At 41.2% G+C, this 23658-nt stretch overlaps 1 protein-coding gene across 1 annotated transcript in view; it reads left to right on the forward strand.

Annotated features, from left to right (window-relative positions):
* The window catches only part of TRHDE (thyrotropin releasing hormone degrading enzyme), a 1336029-nt gene that overhangs the window by 1306886 nt on the left and 5485 nt on the right, over window positions 1–23658 (forward strand). The window contains exon 18 of the mRNA XM_073559980.1: window positions 4004–4085. Within this exon, the coding sequence (XP_073416081.1) occupies window positions 4004–4085 (82 nt within the window). The remainder of the gene's footprint in view (window positions 1–4003; window positions 4086–23658) is intronic.

Here is a 23658-nt window from a genome sequence, read left to right on the forward strand (position 1 = left end):
TCGGGGGTCATCGCTGCATTGACATCACAACCAGAGGTCTCCTCGAGACCCCTATGGTTATTGTTGGCAGATTGCTATGAGCGCCACCCTGTGATCGGGGCTCATGGCAAGTAATGCCATGCTCATGTAATTCTGCTGTATGGAGGTGATCTGAGCATCACCTCTATGTAGCAGAGGCGATCGCGCTATGCCAGCTTCTAGTCTCCTAGGGAGGCTCTTGAAGCATGCCAAAAGAAAAAAAAAAGTGTTTAAAAATAAAAAAGCATAAAAGTTTAAATCACCCCCTTTCGTCTCAATCAAAATAAAACAATGAAAAAAATCAAACCTATACATATTTGGTATCACAGCGTTCAGAGTCGCCCCATCTATCAATAAGAAAAAGAATTAACCTGATCGCTAAACGGCATAGCTATAAAAAAATCAAAACTTCAGAATTACGTTTTTTTGGTTGCCATGACATTGCATTAAAAGGCAATCAAAAGAATATGTCTGCACAAAAGTGGTATCATTAAAAACGTCAGCTTGGCATGCAATAAATAAGCCTGCACCCAACCCGAGATCACAAAAAATGTAGACGCTACAAGTGTCAGAAAATTGCGCAATTTTTTTTAGCAAACTTTGGAATTTTTTTTGACCACTTAGTAGAGTTGAGCGACTTTGGTCGGATCGGGTTTCATGAAACAAAATTTGTTTCAGATGAAACTCGTCCGACTAGGGCAAAAAAAGTCGGAGTTTCATCCGAAACCCGACCCCAAAGCAAGTCAATGGGGAATAAAAGTCGGCATTGAGTGGATGACATTCATCCACTCAATGCCAACTTTTATTCCCCATTGGCTTTTTTAAATTTAAATAATTTGTGGTTTGATATAATTCTTTTGGTCCTTGTTTTATTGGGATAGTCTTTCTCATAAATTTGCAATTGCCATTTCTCAGCTCAAGCTTCCAGCTTACATAAATCTTTCTGTAATATTAGATTATCCTCCTCTGTGTTGATTACCCTGCAGAGTTTAGTATCATGTGAAAATCTTGTAATTCTACTCTGTATGCCCCATGCAAGGTTATTAATAAATATGTTAAAAAGAAAAGGGCCTAATACTGACTACTGTGACCCAATCCGAGTTTGTTTCATTAATAACCATCCTTTTAATTACTGAGCCAGTTGTTAGCCCAGTTACACATATTTTCCCTTTGTTCCATTATTCTTATTTTTAAGCCAACTTTTTGTGTGTCACCATATCAAATGCCACTGAAAAGTGCATATAGACAACATCCACTGCATTTCCCTGGTCCAGTCAGGAACTGACCTCCTTAAAGAAGTTGATGCAATTAGTTTCATAGAAAATATCCTCCATAAGGCCATAAAGCCATGCTAATGCTTTGTCATGAGGTTAGTCTTATTGAGATACTCCAGGATATTATATCTTAGGAAACCCTCAAGGATTTTACCTACAGTACATGTTAAACTTACTGGCCTATAATTTTAAGGCTCTGATTTTGTCCCCTTTTTGAATGTTGGAACTACATTTGCTTTGCACTAGTCCTGTGGTACAGACCCTGTTGTTATGGAATCTGTGAATATTAAACATAATGGTCTGTCTATCACAGTACTGAATTCCTGCAGTACTTGAGAGTGTATGCCAAATGGGCTGAGGGATTTGTCTGCTTTACTGATTTTGAGTAAGAGCCATACTTTCAGCTGCGCTAAGCAGGTGACATTTAATGGAGAATATCTAGTATCCCTGATCATGTTGTCTGCCATGCTATTTTCTTGTATAAATACTAAAGAGAAAAAGGTGTTTGGCAGATTGTCTTTTCCACCATTTTACACAGACTTTTTTAAGGGGCAAACATTTTTATTTTTCAGCTTCTTACAATATATGTAGTTGATATTGATAAACTATCATGCTTAGATGCAAAGTTATATTTAGTATTGTGGTAGTGGTCTGCAGAATTCATTATCTACATAGTAATTTGTAAGCTAACTCTCTCAATATAATAAAATATGTTGAGGGAGTTGTATTTTTGTTTCAGTAATCACAATACAAATTACTATGTCAGTGGTAGATTCAGCAGACTACTATTACAATACTACATATAACATTACATCTACATATGATATATAAGAACTATACAAATATTGATAATGTTAGTATTACTAAGATGGCTTCTCTCTGTTTATTTTAACCTGCACCTAGAATAAATCTGGTTTAGTTTTTATTATATAATAAAGTATTCAGTTTTATTATAGGTGGATGTTGTAGGCAATTTATGCCATTTACAGGCAGTTCTAAATGTCTTCTTGTTATACCTGCCACCATATTTGACCTGCTTTGTTGTAAATATATGTATTGTTTGGAGCTGACCAAGAAGTCATTGTTAGGCCTCCATTTGACATAACAAAGCATCAGTACCTTGTTCATTGCAGGGAGCCTGTTTGGTGACAGTGGGAACTCCTTCTCTCTATCGATACTCCTAACATTCTGCTATTGCTATTGAACAAGGTATCTAAAGAGTTAGAGAACCACCCCTGACTACAAATTTGCTCCAGACTTTGACAATTCTCACTCCCCACGGCAATCTACCAGCTTGTAGTGGGGAATGATCACTGTGGGAAAGATGGTGCACAAGGATCATGATCAATGGGGAAGAAAGGACTACTTGTTCACATCCAAATGACATCTCAATAGGACTTTTAAAACCATTGAAGTGTTGGAAGCAGTTGATATACCCTTATATCATATGAACCAAAACAAATCAGGTAATGGAATCATGATTAAACCTGGTCAAAATTATGTCCTAAAACCTTTATTACTTAAATGTAATAGATCAGCTGCATCAAAAAAGGATTTTTGAACATTATGAATCTTGTATCCTTTGCATTTTGAGCCATTTTCATCACCCATTCATTCCCATCTAATTTGTTAAATATAACTAATGAAGCATACAATCTAGCATTTCAAATATACAAAATTATATAGTAGAAGCAAAATTGTTTTAAAATACAGTTCCGCAGGGCCTCTGGAATTTCATCAGCTTCTATATGCCAGTTTTGTCAATTATGTGGGTCAGAGTGAATAACACATCTAAACAAGCCATTATAAAGTTTACACGATGCCTATTTCCTGACCTTAGCATGCCGTAAGAAATCTAGTAGTTTTGAATTCAACATATACTCTCATTATCAGTTACAGAATAGACTGCAATGATTTAGCAGACCGAGAACTAATTCCCACAATATTCTAGCTCTGTATGTTTGATAATGTATTTATTAGTCTCAAAAATGATGCTACACTTTTGGGTCCTAAAATTAGAATCAGAAAACTGATTGGAAAACAAAATCTAGATTTTATACCTTAATAATTGCTAGAGTTTAGCGACTTTGGTAGGATCGGGTTTCATGAAACAAAATTTGTTTCAAATGAAACTGGTCCGACTAGGGCAAAAAAAGTCAGAGTTTTGTCCGAAACCCGACCCCAATGCAAATCAATGGGAAATAAAAGTCGGCATTGAGCGGATGAATGTCATCCACTCAATGCCAACTTTTATTCCCCATTGACTTGCATTGGGGTCGGGTTTCGGACAAAACTCCTACTTTTTATGCCCTAGTCAGACCAGTTTCATCTGAAACAAATTTTGTTTCATGAAACCCGATCCGACCAAAGTCGCTCAACTCTAATAATTACCCAATTTTCTTAGATTACCTGTAAAAAATAAGAGAGCTGGAAAAGAGATGAGTAAATGTCAGACAGATTTCTTTTTTGCCAGCTGTATTTTGCTTACAAGAAAGTAAAAAACAAAATTAATCCAAATTTTAGCATTTAGTCTTGTTGTCTGTTGTGTTATATGACACACATTCTTTGCAATAGAAAATGTACCTGTCTGCGAAAAATTGTTGAAGCTAATTTTTCAAGTTCTAGATTAACCAATGCTCCTTTTTCTGCATCTCTGAAATGAACAATACATTTTTACAGTGCATGAACTAGTAACAATTCTTTTAATTTAGGTACGGAGAAGCATTATTTATGAATTCAAAACTTATTAGTGGAGTTACAGAATTTCTGAATACAGAAGAAGAACTGAATGAGGTATGCCAAACTTCGGTTGCTTGTTAATGTGAATTTTATACCAATTAAACTTCTGAGCAAATTAACTGAAAACAAAGTGTAGGATTATTTCCAATGAAATTATTATAATTGCTCAATATGTAATAATTTTGCACCTGTTCCTTGAGAAAACTTTTTTTATGATGCTATATAAGGCAGCACACTGAGCACTTCAGGCAGTAAAATAAATTTAAAAATAACACTTTTTTTAACATTCCATCTGTGGATTTATGAATCATAAAAGATTGTTTGCTATCAATTTCACAATATGTTGTTACCCATTGTTTCAATTACTTTAATGCATACAATGACTTGGGAAAACTAATGCATTTGTCTTCTCTGTTACAAACTCTTGTAAGCCATAGATACAAGAGGTGGAAGCCAGATTATTTCACAAATTGTTTACAAATCACTTACAAATGGATTTTGAAAAATAGTTTGATAGGTGAAATACGCAATGAAAAAAGTAATATATCATTTTTTCCATACCACTACATGTTCAGAATTATATTATAAAGTGTATTATTCAGTTTATTACCAGTAAGTACATATTTAAATGTCGTTCAAAACATTGAGAACTGCAAAAAGTTTTCCATCTATTGCACACAGAAATAATTAGAATTTAACTTTACATTTATTAATTTTATTCACCTAGAAATTATCCAATGTATTAACTAAGGCCTCTTTCACACATCACGTTAGGCGCGATCCGGCTTTTTTTGTAAAACTGGATCTGGCAAAATGCAATGCCGGATCCAGTTTTTCCCCATTGACTTGCATTAGCGCCGGATCGCGCCGGATGGCATTGCGTTTCATTCGTTTTTTGCCGGATCCGGCTACTTGTCTCATTCCGGCATCTGGAAAAAACGGCTACTGTAAAGTTTTTTGTCTCCGGCGAAAAAGCCGGAAGCGCCGAATCCGACGCTTCCGGCTTTTTGCCACAATGAAAGTCTATGGGCGCCGGAATGTGCCGGATCCAGAAAAAGACGGATCCAGCCACCGGATCCGTTTTTTTAAGTCTGTGCATGTTCAGATCCAATTGGCCAGCCCCCAGCAAGCAGATATAACCTGCTAGACGGATCCGGCAGAAAAACGGATCCGTTTCAACAGTTCTCCAAAATTTATGCCGGATCCGTTTTTTTCTAAAAATAGCCGGATCCTGCCTGACGGCAAAAAACTGATGTGTGAAAGTAGCCTAAATCCATTAAATCTACTCTGCTTAGTTAAAGGTAACATACATAAAATCAATAGATAACTAAACGTTCTTTTAAAATTCATTTTCATAAAAGCTTTTTTAACCCCTTCACCCCCAAGGGTGGTTTGCACGTTCATGACCGGGCCAATTTTTACAATTCTGACCACTGTACCATTATGAGGTCATAACTCTGGAACGCTTCCATGGATCCCAGTGATTCTGACAATGTTTTCTCATGACAAATTGTACTTCATGTTAGTGGTAAAATTTCATTCAAAGAACTTGCGTTTATTTGTGAAAAAAATGGAAATTTGGTAAAAATTTTGAAAATTTCGCAATTTTCCAACTTTGAATTTTTATGCCCTTAAATCACAGAGATACGGCACACAAAAAACTTGATAACTAACATTTCCCACATGTTTACTTTACATCAGCACAATTTTGGAACCAAAATTTTTTTTTGTTAGGAAGTTATAAGGGTTAAAATTTGACCAGCGATTTCTCATTTTTACAACACCATTTTATTTTTAGGACCACATCACATTTGAAGCCACTTTGAGGGGTCTATAGGATAGAAAATACCCAAAAGTGACACCATTTTAAAAACTGCACCCCTTAAGGTGCTCAAAACCACAATCAAGAAGTTTATTAACCCTTTAGGTGCGTCACAGGAATTTTTTTGAATATTTAAAAAAAAATGAACATCTAACTTTTTTTCACAAAAAAAATACTTCAGGTTCAATTTTTTTTATTTTACCAAGGGTAACAGGAGAAATTGGACTGCAAAAGTTATTGTGCAATTTGTCCTGAGTACGTTGATACCTGATTTGTGGGGGGGAACGACTGTTTCGGCGCATGGCAGAGCTCAGAATGGAAGGAGCGCCGTTTGACTTTTTCACTGCAAAATTGGCTGGAATTCAGATCGGACGCCATGTCACGTTTGGAGAGTCCCTGATGTACCTAAACAGTGGAAACCCCCTACAAGTGACCCCATTTTGGAAACTAGACCCCCCAAGGAACTTATCTAGATATGTGGTGAGAACTTTTAACCCACAAGGGCTTTACAGAAGTTTATAACGTACAGCGGTACAATTAAAAAATTATATTTTTTCCACAAAAATGATCTTTTCACCCCAATTTTTATTTTCCCAAGGGTAACAGCACCCTAAAAGTTATTGTGCAATTTGTCCTGAGTACGCTGATACCCCACATGTGGGGGTAAACCACTATTTGGGCGCATGGCAGAGCTCGGAAGGGAAGCAGCGCCATTTGACGTTTTTGGCTGGAATTGAGATCGGACACCATGTCGCGATTGGAAAACCCCTGATGTACTAAAACAGTGGAAACCTCCCACAAATGACACCATTTTGTAAACTATACCCCCCAAGGAACTTATCTAGATGTGTGATGAGCACTTTGAACCCCCCATTGCTTCACAGAAGTTTATAACGCCCGGGCGTGAAAATAAAAAATTCTTATTTTTTCCACAAACATGATCTTTTAGTCACCATTTTTTTTATTTTCCCAAGGGTAACAGGAGAAATTAGACCCCAAAGATTGTTGTCCAATTTGTACTGAGTATGCTGATACCCCAAATGTGGGAGAAAACTACTGTATGAGCACACGTCGGGGTTCGGAAGGGAAGTAGCAACGTTTTGGAATGCAGACATTGATGGAATGGTCTGCGGGTGTCATGTTGCCTTTGGAGAGCCCCTAATGTACTTAAACAGTGGAAACCCCCCACATATGACCCCATTTTGAAAACTAGACCCCCTAAGGAACTTATCTAGATGTGAGGTGAGCACTTTGAACCCCCAAGGGCTTCACAGAAGTTTATAATGCCAGGGAATGAAAATAAAAAAATCGTATTTTTTCCACAAACATGATCAATTAGTCCCCAATTTTTTTATTTTCCCAAGGGTAACAGGAGAAATTGAACCCCAAAAGTTGTTGTCCAATTTGTCCTGAGTACGCTGACACCCCATATGTGGGAGAAAACTACTGTATGGGGACACGTCGGGGCTCGGAAGGGAAGTAGTGACGTTTTGGAATGCAGACTTTGATGGAATGGTCTGTGGGTGTCATGTTGCCTTTGGAGAGCCCCTAATGTACCTAAACAGTGGAACCCCCCCACAAATGACCCCATTTTGGAAACGAAAACCCCTAAGGAAGTTATCTAGATGTGTGGTGAGCACTTTGAACCCCCAAGGGCTTCACAAAAGTTTATAACGCCCGGGCGTGAAAATAAAAAATTCTTATTTTTTCCACAAACATGATCTTTTAGTCACCATTTTTTTTATTTTCCCAAGGGTAACAGGAGAAATTAGACCCCAAACGTTGTTGTCCAATTTGTCCTGAGTATGCTGATACCCCATATGTGGGAGAAAACTACTGTATGGGCACACGTCGGGGCTCGGAAGGGAAGTAGTGATGTTTTGGAATGCAGACATTGATGGAATGGTCTGCGGGTGTCATGTTGCCTTTGGAGAGCCCCTAATGTACCTAAACAGTGGAAACCCCCACAAATGACCCCATTTTGAAAACTAGACCCCCTAAGTAACTTATCTAGATGTGAGGTGAGCACTTTGAACCCCCAAGGGCTTCACAGAAGTTTATAATGCCAGGGAATGAAAATAAAAAAATCGTATTTTTTCCACAAACATGATCAATTAGTCCCCAATTTTTTTATTTTCCCAAGGGTAACAGGAGAAATTGAACCCCAAAAGTTGTTGTCCAATTTGTCCTGAGTACGCTGACACCCCATATGTGGGAGAAAACTACTGTATGGGGACACGTCGGGGCTCGGAAGGGAAGTAGTGACGTTTTGGAATGCAGACTTTGATGGAATGGTCTGTGGGTGTCATGTTGCCTTTGGAGAGCCCCTAATATACCTAAACAGTGGAAACACCCACAAATGACCCCATTTTGGAAACGAGAACCCCTAAGGAAGTTATCTAGATGTGTGGTGAGCACTTTGAACCCCCAAGGGCTTCACAGAAGTTTATAATGCCCGGGCATGAAAATAAAAAAATCATATTTTTTCCACAAACATGATCAATTAGTCCCCAATTTTTTCATTTTCCCAAGGGTAACAGGAGAAATTGGACCCCCAAAAGTTGTTGTCCAATTTGGCCTGAGTACGCTGACACCCCATATGTGGGAGAAAACTACTGTATGGACACACGTCGGGGCTCGGAAGGGAAGCAGTGCCATTTTGGAATGCAGACTTTGATGGAATGGTCTGCGGGTGTCATGTGCGTTTGGAGAGCCCCTGATGTACCTAAACTATTGAAACTCCCCACAAGTGACCCCATTTTGGACACTAGACCCCCCACGGAACTTATCTAGATGTGTGGTGAGCACTTTGAACCCCCAAGTGCTTCACAGAAGTTTATAACGCTCGGACGTGAAAATAAAAAAATCATTTTTTTCCACAAAAATGATATTTTTGCCCCCAATTTTTTATTTTCCTAAGGGTAACAGGAGAAATTGGACCCCAAAAATTGTTTTGCAATTTGTCCTGAGTAGGCTGATACCCTACATGTGGGGGTAAAACACTATTTGGGCGCATGGCAGAGCTTGGAAGGGAAGGAGCACCATATGACTTTTTCAACTCAGAATTGGCTGGAATTGAGATCAGACGCAATGTTGCATTTGGAGAGCCCCTGATGTGCCCAAACAGTGGAAACCCCCAATTCTAACTCCAACCCGAACCTCAACACACCCCTAACCCTAATCTCAGCCCTAAACCTAGCCCTAACCCTAGCCCTAACCCTAACCCTAGCACTAACCCTAACCCTAGCCCTAACCCTAACCCTAACCCTAGCCCTAACCCTAGCCCTAATGGAAAAATGGAAATAAATACATTTTTTTAATTTTATTATTTTTCCCTAACTAAGGGGGTGATAACGGGGGGTTTGATTTACTATTTATGACGGTTTTTATGTTTGGCGGCTGTCGCACGCTGAAAGACGCTTTTTATTGTAAAAATAGTTTTTGCATCACCACATATTGAGAGCTATAATTTTTCCGTATTTTGACCCACCGAGTCATGTGAGGTCTTATTTTTTGCGGGACGAGTTGACGTTTTTATTGGTAAAATTTTCGGGCACATGACATTTTTTGATCGCTTTTTATTCCGATTTTTGTGACGCAGAATGAACAAAAACCAGCGTTTCATGAATTTCTTTTGGGGGGGGTGCGTTTACACCGTTCCGCGTGCGGTAAAATTGATAAAGCGGTTTTATTCTTCGGGTCAGTACGGTTACAGCGATACCTCATTTAGGTAGTTTTTTTATGTTTTGTCGGTTTTATGCAATGAAAACTATTTTATATAAAAAATAATTATTTTTGCATCGCTTTATTCTGCGAGCTATAACTTTTTTATTTTTTCGCTGATGATGCTGTGTGGCAGCTCTTTTTTTGCGGGACAAGATGTCGTTTTCAGCGGTACCATGGATATTTATATGTGTCTTTTTGATCGCGCGTTATTACACTTTTTGTTTGGCGGCATGATAATAAATCATTATTTTTTGCTTCGTTTTTTATTTTTATTTTTTAAGGGGTTCGCTAAAGGGGTTAACTAATGGGACAGTTTTATACAGTGGGTCGTTATGGACGCGGCGATACCTAATATGTGTACTTTTATTGTTTTGGTTTTTTTTATTTTCAAAAAATGAATTTATTGGGGAATTTTTTTTTTTTTTTTACTAATTTATTTGGCGATTTTTTTAAAATTATTTTTACACTTTTTTTAATTTTTTTTTTACTTTATTACATAGTCCCAGGTGGGACATCACTGTCCTGTGACAGATCGCTGATCTGTCACATCACAGATCACTGTGACAGATCAGCAATCTGTCACAGGCATTGAAGAAGACTTCCTCTTGCCTGCGCTTTGCAGGCACTGAGGAAGCCAGCTTCCTGCAGGCCCCCGAAGGCCCCCGTCGCCATCTTGGATTCGGGGGCCTGGAGGAAAGGAGTCCCCCACAACAGCGCTGCACATTGCGCTGCCGTGGGGGGCTCAGGGAAGCACGGAGGGAGCCCCCTCCCTGCCGATGCTTCCCTTTAACTCCCGGTACACTGCGGTCGTGTTTGATCGCGGTGTGCAATTGGTTAACGTGTCGGGGGCGGTCCGTGACTGCCCCTGACACATAGTGCCGGGTGTCAGCTGTGATAATCAGCTGACACCCGGCCGCGATCAGCGGCGCTCACCACGTGGGCGCCGCTGATCACGCTAGACGTACTATCCCGTCCATGGGCATAGGGGCCCGCGTCCCATGGACGGGATAGTACGTCTCATGTCAGGAAGGGGTTAAGCATATTGTTTCTTTAAGATTTATAGAAAAGATTGCACATAAATCCAACAGAAAAAAATATGGACCTTTGCATAAAGTCTTCAAGTGGACCCACCATTTGGATGAAAATGTAACACTAAATACACAATCGTTAGTAGCATGTGCTAGTCTTTAACTTTTTGATCCTCCCACTTATTCTTCTGCCTCCAGAGCTGTCTGGAGACACCTCTTAAAGTTCACTACTTAGCTATGAGCGTGTGGTATGCCGTTTCCTGCATTATGCAATCCTAAGGGCTCCTACACATGACCATATCTTTGGTCAGAGTGTGATCCAGCAAAACATCCGATCGCATTCAGAATAATGTTTTTCAATGGGTAGCGTAGATGTTAGATTTTTTTCCTCAGACTGAACCAATCTGACAAAAAAATCACATCCTGCCTGAGTTAGATCCAATGTTCTCATTGCACTCAGCCATACAAGTCAATGGGTTTTTGGAAACTATAGGCACTCGGATGACATGGACTGACACAATGGAGAAGGTGAAGAATTTTTTTTCTCCATCTTCCCCTCACTCAATAGAATTGGATCACACTATGCTTAGACTCTTATTAAACTCTGATCGGATTGTGATATACATAATCAGGCTGAATCTCTCGAATGGGGAAATATATGTTGGTGTGACCCTAGCCTAATTACCCTTCCTTTACTTCCCACAATGCATTTAATTTAAATATAATGCCTGGCAGTAAGAAAGCTGGGTTACAGTAGCTGTTTCATAATGAACACACTGAACTACAGCATTATTCATTATGAAAATGTTACCGTAACCCAGCTTTCTCACTGCCAAGAATTATATTGAAAGCTGTAGTTCAGCTTTGCCATTGCAGCAACATGTTATTGGTCAATGAGTGATATAATAATTAAAATGAAAAGCAGGGGGAACGCTGAGTATCACTGACTGTTTCAGGGTGAGCAAAGCTGGAAAATAAAATTACACTTCTCTTCAAAACATAAGACAAGATAAAGAAATGTGAAGAGGAAATCCAGGAAATTATATATGACTTGTGAATGACTGAATTAAATAGTCACAGACATAAGTTCAGCATCTTGCCTACTGTGTGTTGTGCAGAGGATGTGTTCGGCAGGAGGTCCTGTGTCTGCAAGAAACTCTCAAAAGGAATTATTATGAAATCTATGACCCCTGGCTTTAGAGGCCATATGAATTGTATGAAGTGAAATGATTCTTTTCACAGTGACTGAGATGTTTAGATAAATCAAGCAAAAGCCATGTGACTCTACAGAATTGCAAAATGCTTTTTTTATCTTCCAAGTGGCCCAAAAACTAGATTGTTTAAAAAGCTCTTTATGAAACCACTGTAAGTAATATTTTCCACCTTAAAAGCTATGCAAATATTAAGCAGTTCATTAGATATCTAACTCAAATTTTAAATTACTGTGCTAAAAACGTTATTTGACCAGTTCTTCCTTATTGCCTATATAATTTATGATCTTTAAGTAGTCGCCAAAGTGCAACCACTATTAACCCCTTCCTGACATTCGACGGTATATCCCGTCCATGGGACCTGGGCCCCTATGCCCATGGACGGGATAGTACGTCGGGCGCGATCAGCGGCGCCCACGTGGTGAGCGCCGCTGATCGCGGCCGGGTGTCAGCTGATTATCACAGCTGACACCCGGCACAATGTGTCAGGGGCGGTCACGGACCGCCCCCGACACGTTAACCCCTTGCACACCGCGATCAAACATGATCGCGGTGTACCGGGAGTTAAAGGGAAGCATCGGCAGGGAGGGGGCTCCCTCCGTGCTTCCCTGAGCCCCCCACGGCAGCGCAATGTGCTTTCCTCCAGGCCCCCGAATCCAAGATGGCGACGGGGGCCTTCGGGGGCCTGAGGAAACTGGCTTCCTCAGTGCCTGCAAAGCGCAGGCATGAGGAAGCCTTCTGCAGTGCCTGTGTCAGATCGCTGATCTGTCACAGTGATCTGTGATGTGACAGATCAGCGATCTGTCACAGGACAGTGATGTCCCACCTGGGACTATTTAATAAAGTAAAAAAAAATAAAAAAAAGTGTAAAAATAATTAAAAAAAAATCGCCAAATAAATTAGAAAAAAAAAAAAAATATTCCCCCAATAAATCCATTTTTTGGAAATAATAAAAAAAAAAACAATAAAAGTACACATATTAGGTATCGCCGCGTCCGTAATGACCCGCCCTATAAAACTGTCCCATTAGTTAACCCCTTTAGCGAACCCCTTAAAAAATAAAAATAAAAAACGAAGCAAAAAATAATGATTTATTATCATACTGCCAAACAAAAAGTGTAATAACGCGCGATCAAAAAGACGCATTTAAATATCCATGGTACCGCTGAAAACGTCATCTTGTCCCGCAAAAAACGAGCCGCCACACAGCATCATCAGCGAAAAAATAAAAAAGTTATAGCTCGCAGAATAAAGCGATGCAAAAATAATTATTTTTTATATAAAATAGTTTTCATTGCATAAAACCGACAAAAACATAAAAAAATGACCGAAAAGAGGTATCGCTGTAACCGTACTGACCCGAAGAATAAAACCGCTTTATCAATTTTACCGCACGCGGAACGGTGTAAACGCACCCCCCCAAAAGAAATTCATGAAACGCTGGTTTTTCTTCATTCTGCGTCCCAAAAATCGTAATAAAAAGCGATCAAAAAATTTCACGTGCCCGAAAATGGTACCAATAAAAACGTCAACTCGTCCCGCAAAAAATAAGACCTCACATGACCCGGTGGGTCAAAATACGGAAAAATTATAGCTCTCAATATGTGGTGATGCAAAAACTATTATTACAATAAAAAGCGTCTTTTAGCGTGCGACAGCTGCCAAAAATAAAAACCGCCATAAATAGTAAATCAAACCCCCCGTTATCACCCGCTTAGTTAGGGAAAAATAATAAAATAAAAAGAATGTATTTATTTCCATTTTTCCATTAGGGTTAGGGCTAGGGTTAGGGCTAGGGGTGTGTTGGGGTAGGGTTAGGGCTAGGGTTAGTGTTAGGGTAGGGTTAGGGTTAGGGCTAGGGTTAGGGTTAGGGCTAGGGTTAGGGCTAGGGTTAGGGTTAGGGCTAGGGGCATGTTGGGGTTCGGGTTGGAGATAGAATTGGGGGTTTCCACTGTTTGGGCACATCAGGGGCTCTCCAAATGCAACATGGCATCTGATCTCAATTCCAGCCAATTCTGAGTTGAAAAAGTCAAATGGTGCTCCTTCCCTTCCAAGCTCTGCCATGCGCCCAAACAGTGTTTTACCCCCACATGTAGGGTATCAGCCTACTCAGGACAAATTGCAAAACAATTTTTGGGGTCCAATTTCTCCTGTTACCCTTAGGAAAATAAAAATTGGGGGCAAAAATATCATTTTTGTGGAAAAAAATGATTTTTTTATTTTCACGTCCGAGTGTTATAAACTTCTGTGAAGCACTTGGGGGTTCAAAGTGCTCACCACACATCTAGATAAGTTCCGTGGGGGGTCTCGTGTCCAAAATGGGGTCACTTGTGGGGAGTTTCAATAGTTTAGTTTAGTCTGCATTCCAAAACGTCACTACTTCTCTTCCGAGCCCCGACGTGTGCCCATACAGTAGTTTTCTCCCACATATGGGGTATCAACATACTCAGGACAAATTGGACAACAACTTTTAAGGTCCAATTTCTCCTGGTACCCTTGGGAAAATAAAAAAATGGTGACTAAAAGATCATGTTTGTGTAAAAAATACGAATTTTTTATTTTCACGCCCGGGCGTTATAAACTTCTGTGAAGCACTGGGGGGGTCAAAGTGCTCACCACACATCTATATAAGTTCCTTAGGGGGTCTAGTTTCCAAAATGGTGTCATTTGTGGGTGGTTTACACTGTTTTGGTACATCAGGAGTTTTCCAAACGCGACATGGTGTCCGATCTCAATTCCAGCCAAAAACGTCAAATGGCGCTGCTTCCCTTCCGAGCTCTGCCATGCGCCCAAATAGTGGTTTACCCCCACATGTGGGGTATCAGCGTACTCAGGACAAATTGCACAATAACTTTTAGGGTCCTGTTACCCTTGGAAAAATAAGAATTGAGGGTGAAAAGATCATTTTTGTGGAAAAAATATGATTTTTTAATTGTATGGCTTTATGCTATAAACTTCTGTGAAGCCCATGGGGGTTCAAAGTTCTCACCACACATCTAGATAAGTTCCTTAGGGGGTCTAGTTTCCAAAATGGTGTCATTTGTGGGGGGTTTCCACTGTTTTGGTACATCAGGGGTTTTCCAAACGCGACATGGTGTCCGATCTCAATTCCAGCCAAAAACGTCAAATGGCGCTGCTTCCCTTCCGAGCTCTGCCATGCGCCCAAATAGTGGTTTACCCCCACATGTGGGGTATCAGCGTACTCAGGACAAATTGCACAATAACTTTTAGGGTGCTGTTACCCTTGGGAAAATAATAATTGGGGTGAAAAGATCATTTTTGTGGAAAAAATATGATTTTTTAATTGTACCGCTGTACGTTATAAACTTTTGTAAAGCCCTTGTGGGTTCAAAGTTCTCACCACATATCTAGATAAGTTCCTTGGGGGGTCTAGTTTCCAAAATGGGGTCACTTGTAGAGGGTTTCCACTGTTTAGGTACATCAGGGACTCTCCAAACGTGACATGGCGTCCAATCTGAATTCCAGCCAATTTTGCATTGAAAAAGTCAAACGGCGCTCCTTCCATTCTGAGCTCTGCCATGCGCCGAAACAGTCGTTCCCCCCACATATCAGGTATCTGCGTACTCAGGACAAATTGCACAATAACTTTTGCAGTCCAATTTCTCCTGTTACCCTTGGTAAAATAAAAAAAATTGAACCTGAATTTTTTTTTTATGAAAAAAAGTTAGATGTTCATTTTTTTTTAAATATTCAAAAAAATTCCTGTGACGCACCTAAAGGGTTAATAAACTTCTTGAATGTGGTTTTGAGCACCTTAAGGGGTGCAGTTTTTAGAATGGTGTCACTTTTGGGTGTTTTCTATCATATAGACCCCTCAAAGTGACTTCAAATGTGATGTGGTCCTAAAAATAAAATGGTGTTGTAAAAATGAGAAATCGCTGGTCAACTTTTAACCCTTATAACTTCCTAACAAAAAAAATTTTGGTTCCAAAATTGTGCTGATGTAAAGTAAACATGTGGGAAATGTTAGTTATCAAGTTTTTTGTGTGCCGTATCTCTGTGATTTAAGGGCATAAAAATTCAAAGTTGGAAAATTGCGAAATTTTCAAAATTTTCGCCAAATTTCCGTTTTTCTCACAAATAAACGCAAGTTATTTGAATGAAATTTTACCACTACCATGAAGTACAATATGTCACGAGAAAACAGTGCCAGAATCACCGGGATCCATGGAAGCGTTCCAGAGTTATGACCTCATAAAGGTACAGTGGTCAGAATTGTAAAAATTGGCCCGGTCATGAACGTGCAAACCACCCTTGGGGGTGAAGGGGTTAATATTGAGCTTGATGTCAGCTAAAATGTCTCAACGTATTCTGTTGTCTTTTACTAAGGCAGCAAAACATTTATTTTTAAATTAAATTCCGTTCCTCAAGCATTGCTGGAAAATATTGTCTGTCAAACTGACAAATAGCTATAAATGAATACAAATGTTTAGCTTAGAAGACAATATGCTAGTTAGGCATGTGCATCATTTATTCACATTTAGTACTACAATACATGATGAAAATCATAAAATGTCAAAATGTTAAAGTTATGGGATGGAAAACACCACTGGAAACTTTTGCAAAAAAAAATGCTATACAAAAAGTTGGGACATTTTTGGAAAGTTCAATGAGCACTTAACAGTTATGAAAAATATTGAGAATGTGAAGGGATCCTTACATGAAATATTCAAAGGAGTAGGGCAATTAACAAAATGTTTAATCAGTAGATATGCAAAATTAAGTAATTTTACAATTGGAAGAGTTTAAAAAAAAAAGTCTATGTGCAGCGATAAACTTCTAAGGCTATGTGCACACGCTGCGGATTGGTCTGCGGATTTGTATCTGCGGAACCGCAGGTAAAACAGCAGGTAAAATGACCTGCGGATTGGCCTGCGGTTTTCCCCTGCGGTTTATTACCTCTACAATGGAGGAGATGGTAAAACGCAGCAGAATACGCAGAAAAGAAGTGACGTGTCATTTCTTTCTGCGGATTCAAAACCGCAGCTTTTCTGCAGTTAAAAATCCACAGCATGTGCACAGCAGATTGTAAATCACATAGATTTACATGCTACTGTACACTGTCTGCAGAACTGCTGCAGATCCGCAGCGGCCAAAAACGCAGCGGATCCACAGCAAAAACCGCAGTGTGTGCACATAGCCTAAAGCTGTTTTTTATGAATCTTGTGTAACTACTTGTGCCTGAACATATAGACGTGTTTTATAGCAATTAAATGTTCTAAAGAAAAGGACAATCAAGGTCAGCTAAATAAATCACCAGTGCAGTACAATCAGTAACTAAAGCAGTACCACTTGGTTGGAAAAAAGCAGGTGCACAGGCAACATCATGTCAGCATGGTAAACATTAGAGATGAGCGACTTTGCCTTTTTTAGGGTCGAGTCGGGTTTCAAGAAACCCTACTTTCTCAAAAGTTGAGTCGAACGAAATCGGCCGACTATCGTGAAAAGTCGAAGGTCCGACTGAAACCCGAAACCCAATGCAAGTCAATGGGGAAGCAAAGTCGGCAGGGAGTGGTGGACAGTTTACACACCTACATGCTGGACTGTTTTTTTAAAGTGCGCAAAAACTCTCTCTCTCATCTTGATGCCCACAGTGTACATCCTTGCTCAGTGGCTGAAAAAAAGTCACATGCAAGCATTCTGGGAAATCCGACTTTGGCGCTCGGGTCGGCGACCGCATGGCCGACCTCACGCTATGGTTGGGTTTCGCTCGGCGAAACCCGACTTTAGCAAAAGTCGGCGGCTTTTGAATTTGACCGACCCGTTTCGCTCAGCTCTAGTAAACATATCTTTGCACAATAATTTTTAAAAAATGCAACCAATTGAGCGCAATTTTTCGTTATCTATCTATCTATCATTATCTTATCTATCTAGTCCAGCTTCATGAGTAGATTCTTTATTTAAAAGAAATGCATACACAGGACTTGAAAAGTCATGATCAAGGGTGATTGTTCACCTGAAATGTGCTGATGCGAGCATTATACAAATGCAAATGCTCCTGTCATCATGACTTTTTTATGTCCTGTGTATGGATTTTACTTAAATAAAGAAGAATCTACTCATGAATCTGGACTATTTTTTCGCTTATCACTAGAGTTGAGCGACTTTGGTCGGATCGGGTTTCATGAAACAAAATTTGAGTCGGATGAAACTGGTCTGACTAGGGCAAAAAAAGTCGGAGTTTCATCCGAAACCCGACCCCAATGCAAGTCAATGGGAAATAAAAGTCGGCATTGAGCCGATGACATTCATCCACTCAACGCCGAATTTTATTCCCCTTTGACTTGCACTGGGGTCGGGTTTCGGACGAAACTCCGACTTTTTTTGCCCTAGTCGGACGAGTTTCATTAGACTCAAATTTTGTTTCATGAAACCAGATCCGACCAACGTCGCTCAACTCTACTTATCACTTATATGGGCTGTTGCAGAGCCATTATCAGAGCTTCGAGTGGGTGGGGTTAAAGTTAGTGGTGAGCTGGAACACCAAAAGTAGGAAGGTTTGAGTAAAGAAGATATAAATGCTTATATATAAAACTTAGCTTTTATTAGCCATATAAAAATGCTCCAAAAACATTTTGGCAATATCGCACTGCAACAGGGAGGGCTAGGAGCTACACGTTTCAACAGAAGTCTTAATCATGGGTTTTTGGAGCATTTTCTTCACTGAATCCTTCCTACTTTTGGTGTTCGTGCTGCAGCTGCTTTGGCTTGACTTGAGCGAAGAAGTCGATGCACCTGGGAAATTGAGCAGACTTTTTGTTCAGTGGTGACCTGCAATCTCCATTATTGTATCTATTAATTAAACAGCACTTTTGTTTTAGGACAAACTTTTGTATTCAATGATTTTTTTGATCATTATCAAAACAAATACATGAAGATAGATATGTTCATTGTTTTATATTGTAGATGATGTTCCTAAATTTACCTCAGTGATATTGAAAAAAAATCTGATCATGAAAAAACTGACAAATATTGAGTTATTTTGCTTTATAGAAATTAAAAAAATCATTCCTAGAGCTGTACATAAAAACAATTTTAGGCAGGTGTGGAAAAAATTATGCAAAGTAAGAATGCTTTCATAATGGAAGTATTAATAATTTATTTTTGTCACTTAAAAAAGTAAAAGTGAACAAATGAAATAAAAATCTAAATCAAATCAATATTTGGTTTAACCATTCTTTGCCTTCAAAACAACATAAAATCTTCTTGGTACACTTGCACACAGTTTTTAAAGGAACCTGTCAGCAATTGTGGCCAGTATAAAATATGGCCAGTGCCTTTCAGGGCTTATCTACAGCATTTTGTAATGCTGTAGATAAGCCTCTGATCTGACTTGAAAGATAAGAAAAATAAGCTTTATTATATTCACCAGGGGGGTGTTCCGGTCCAATGGGTGTTGCAGGTTCAAAGCATCCCATCTTCTTGCGATGCCGCCTTCCTGTTTCGTTCCTCGGCATTGCGCTTCTGCGCAGGCATACTTCTTTGCCCTGTTGAGGCCAGAACAAAGTACTGCAGTGTGCAGGCGCTGGGCCTCTCTGACCTCTCCCGGCACCTGCGCACGGCAGGACTTTGCTCTGCCCTCAACAGGGCAGAAAAATAGACATGCACAGGAGTGCGATGCCGAGGAGCCATGAACCAAGCATAAAGGCGGCATCGCAAGAAGATGAGAGGTGCCGGACCCAGACCTGCGACACCCATCTGACCGGACCGCCCCCCGGTGAGTATAATAAAACTTATTTCTCTTATCTTTCAGATCGGATTGTGGGCATATCTACAGCATTATAGATCATCTCTACTGCCATTTGTACGTAACAACCTTCCCCGTGGAATGTCAACTCTCGGTTCTTTGCGGCTATCAAGCCTGATAGCATGTCTCCAGGCCTTTTCCTGGCTCACCAACTTTCCTCTTTAGCCTAGGCCCTGCAAATCTGCTCACCAGTTCCTGGATCCTGGCCCTTCCACAATCCGCAAGAACCCAAGCGGTGAAGGCTGCGGCCTGGATTTGGGCCTTGGTAGTTCCGGGAAAGAGGCCAGATCTGAACCACAGGCTCCTACCACTTCTACTTTCATGCTAGCTTGGTCTGGCTCTGATATTCTTCCGGTCAATCCCTTTGGAATCTTGAGGCATTCTGCCATCTTTGTTGCCTTTTTGCCCACTAAGCATGTTACACTATATGGATTACTAATTCAATGCAGAAAAATGTTTTAAAAGTTTTTGGAGGTTTATATACCACAATAATGTAACACTAACCACGTTAAACTCTATGGATGACTAATTGAATCCAGCTAAAATTTTGACTGTTTTTTTAGAGTTTTATATACCACTGTAATATAAAACAAAGCACCTTATACTCTGTGGATAATACATTTTTTTAATGTTATATACTATCAAAATATACCACAAACCACATATTTCTCTATGGATGACTAATTGTTAGGAATGATGGAACGCACTAAATAAAAATATAAATAAAGTGCTTTCGCCGCTCGGGATCCACCTTGCAGTAGGTGAAATTACTGCTGCTAAGTGGTGGCAGGGTTAAACTCTACCCAGGTGCACAGAGCAATTTCAGTTAAACTCACGGAGATGCCAAAAGTACAAACACAAATAACTGAGCCTGTTGTAGTCACAGTACTCAGTAAAAAATGCTCACATGGTATACGGTCACAGGAGTAGCCCAAGACGGTGGCACTACGTCCGTCTAGACCTACCGTGTGCGTGGCGCTGCAACTGCGAATGCAAAGGAGGCTGCTACTGCAGCATGGCGTGGACACTGCCGCCAAATGACAAAGGCAAGGCGCAAGCGCAATGTCGGACACTAGCAGCTGAAGTAGAGGAGCACTGGCGCTGAAGCTAACTCAGTCTCTATTCACATGCGCAATATCAGAGGGAAGGGATTTCAAATGAGTCAGTCACCAGAATCATGCATCCGTCCTCATACACACAGCAGCAAGTATGACTATACTAGCCTATGGCGGAACAGCCATGCGTGCCTTTTATAGCAGCCAGGACCTTCTGCATGCTTCCAGATCTCTGAGATGGACCAATGAGAACTGGAGCGGGACCTGAGCACATGACTCCCGATCTCCAATGGGAGATCGTCCCATGAGCATGCCCAGTAAGAGGACAGAAGGACTTAGCCTCAGGAGAGATTTGCTGCAAGGCAATCTCCTCTGCAATCTCCTCTGCAGTGGAAAAATAGGAGGAGAGTGCAGAATGTGAGGATCTGGGTCCCTGCTGAATAAACGCAGGAATCCGACTACTAACATTACCCCCCTCCTAGGTCCCCCCCCTTCCTGAGCCTTACGATCCACCAACTTATGCCCATTAGAGGTATAGGCCTCAGACTTGTCTGCAGGCAAGCCTGATGTCCCGGTAGATGACAGAGAGACCCAGGACACGTGGAAGGCCTCAGGGGTGGAAAGATCACCAGGTCTGAGAAGGGACCCGTGGGAGACAGCGGAAGCCACCGTGTGTTGGCGTGCGTCTCCGCTCTTCGCTTAAGGAGGCTTTTCCGAGCACAAAAGGCGCAGGCCCGAATATATTTTTTAACATCCCGAGCCCTGTGCGGCCACCAGTAAGACCCTGCCAGGAGTTTTGTGGTCTGCATATAGCCACAGTGACCACCCCTCCTGGACGTGTGTGCCCAGGCAAGAACCTTCGGCCAAAGGAGGGAAGGAACAAGGGTCTTACCCGGCGGTACAGAATCTGGCCGTTGCGGGGCACAGTTGTTCTCAGACCCCGCGTGTTGACAAATAAGGCCGCGACTGGAGTCTTGTGCCAGACATGCCTGAAGAACGGCGCGAGACACCTCCATGGGCTCTGGAGGTGGAACCTCTGGCTCGGGTAGTTCCAGAGGCTCAAAAAAATTGGGAGCCGGAGTAACCTTCCATTTGGATTGAGAACGCTCCATACTGCGCTCCGAAAAACGGAGGTCAATGCAGGTGGAAATGGCAATCAGCTCTTCCAAACTGGCAGGAACATCTCTAGTGGAGAGAGCATCTTTTACATGCTCTGCCAAATCTCTCCAAAACACAGGGATGAGGGCTTTATCGGACCACTCCAATTCAGAAGCCAGTGTCCGAAAACGGATTGCATACTATACCGAGAGAGCACCCAGAGTCAAAGCTAGAAGCTGAAGAGAGGTATCGTGCGTGACCCGTGGACCGAGGAAGACCTGCCTAATAGCTGTTAGAAAGTGAGCAGCGGTCCGGACCTCTGAGTCATCACGCTCCCATAGTGGCGTAGCCCACTCCTACACTTTGCCCGACAGCAGGGAAACAATAAACCCCACCTTGGCCCGTTCCGCAAGAAATCGCGCAGCCAGTAACTCCAGCTGAATGGAGCACTGGCTGATGAAATCCCTACAGGAGGTGCCATCGCCAGAAAATTAATTGGGAAACGGGAGGTGGATAACTGTCGGCGCAGGGGAGGATGTGGACATACGGGAAACCGCATCTGTGATTGCCTTTACAGCAGCTTCAGTAGATTGTGCAGCTGAGAGAGCCTTCTCAAGACTGGCCAGCCGGCCCTCAAGCTGCCGAATACACTGTAAGAGTTGCTGCTGGTCTGCCATCACTAGCCAAACCCTGGCGCTAGTATAATGTTAGGAACGGCAGAACGCACTAAATAAAAATATAAATAAAGTGCGTTCGCCGCTCGGGGTCCACCGTGCAGTAGGTGAAATTACCGCTGCTAAGTGGTGGTAGGAGCAATATGGTGGAATTGCACACAGGGTTAAACTCCACCCAGGTGTGCAGAGCAATCTCAGTTAAACTCACGGAGATGCCAAAAGTACAAACACAAATAACTGAGCCTGTTGTAGTCACAGTACTCAGTAAAAAAACGCACACACGGTATACGGTCACAGGAGTAGCCCAAGATGGCGGCACTACATCTGTCTCGACCAACCGTGTGAGCGGCGTTGCAACTGCGAACGCAAAGGAGGCTGCTACTGCAGCGCGGCGTGGACACTGCCGCCAAACGACAAAGGCAAGGCGCAAGCGCAATGTCGGACGCTAGCAGCTGTGCAAGTTGAAGTAGAGGAGCGCTGGCGCTGAAACTAACTCAGTCTCTATTCACATGCGTAATATTAGAGGGAAGGGGTTTCAAATGAGTCAGTCACCAGAATCATGCATCCGTCCTCATACACACAGCAGCAAGTATGACTATACTAGCGCATGGCGGAACAGCCATGCGTGCCTTTTATAGCAGCCGGGACCTTCTGCACGCTTCCAGATCTCTGAGATGGACCAATGAGAGCTGGAGCGGGACCTCAGCACATAACTCCCTATCTCCAATGGGAGATCATCCCATGAGCATGCCCAGTAAGAGGACAGAAGGACTTAGCTTCAGGAGAGATTTGCTGCAAGGCAATCTCCTCTGCAATCTCCTCTGCAGTGGAAAAATGGGAGGAGAGTGCAGAATATGAGGATCTGGGTCCCTGCTGAGTAAACACAGGATTCTGACTCCTAACACTAATTCAATACAGAACGCTTTTTGAATGCTTTCTTGAAGTGTTGTATATTACTAAAATGTAAAACAAAGCATGTAATACTCTATATATGACTAATTGTATCAAGGACAATTTTTGAATGCTTTTTTGGAGTATTATATACCTCCAAAATGTAACACAAAGGACGTAATGCCCTATGGATGACAAATGCAATCTAGAACAGTTTTTGAATGCTTTTTTTGAGTTTTATATACCATTGAAATGTAAGACAAAGTACATTATACTATATGGATGACTAATTGAATGCAGAAAATGTCTTAACTTTTTTTGAAGTGTTACATACCACCAAAATGTAACATAAAG

This window comes from Dendrobates tinctorius, unplaced genomic scaffold (genome assembly GCF_039654945.1).
Source record: "Dendrobates tinctorius isolate UK_male_01 unplaced genomic scaffold, ASM3965494v1 ptg000290l, whole genome shotgun sequence".
NCBI classification, from domain to species: Eukaryota; Metazoa; Chordata; class Amphibia; order Anura; family Dendrobatidae; genus Dendrobates; species Dendrobates tinctorius.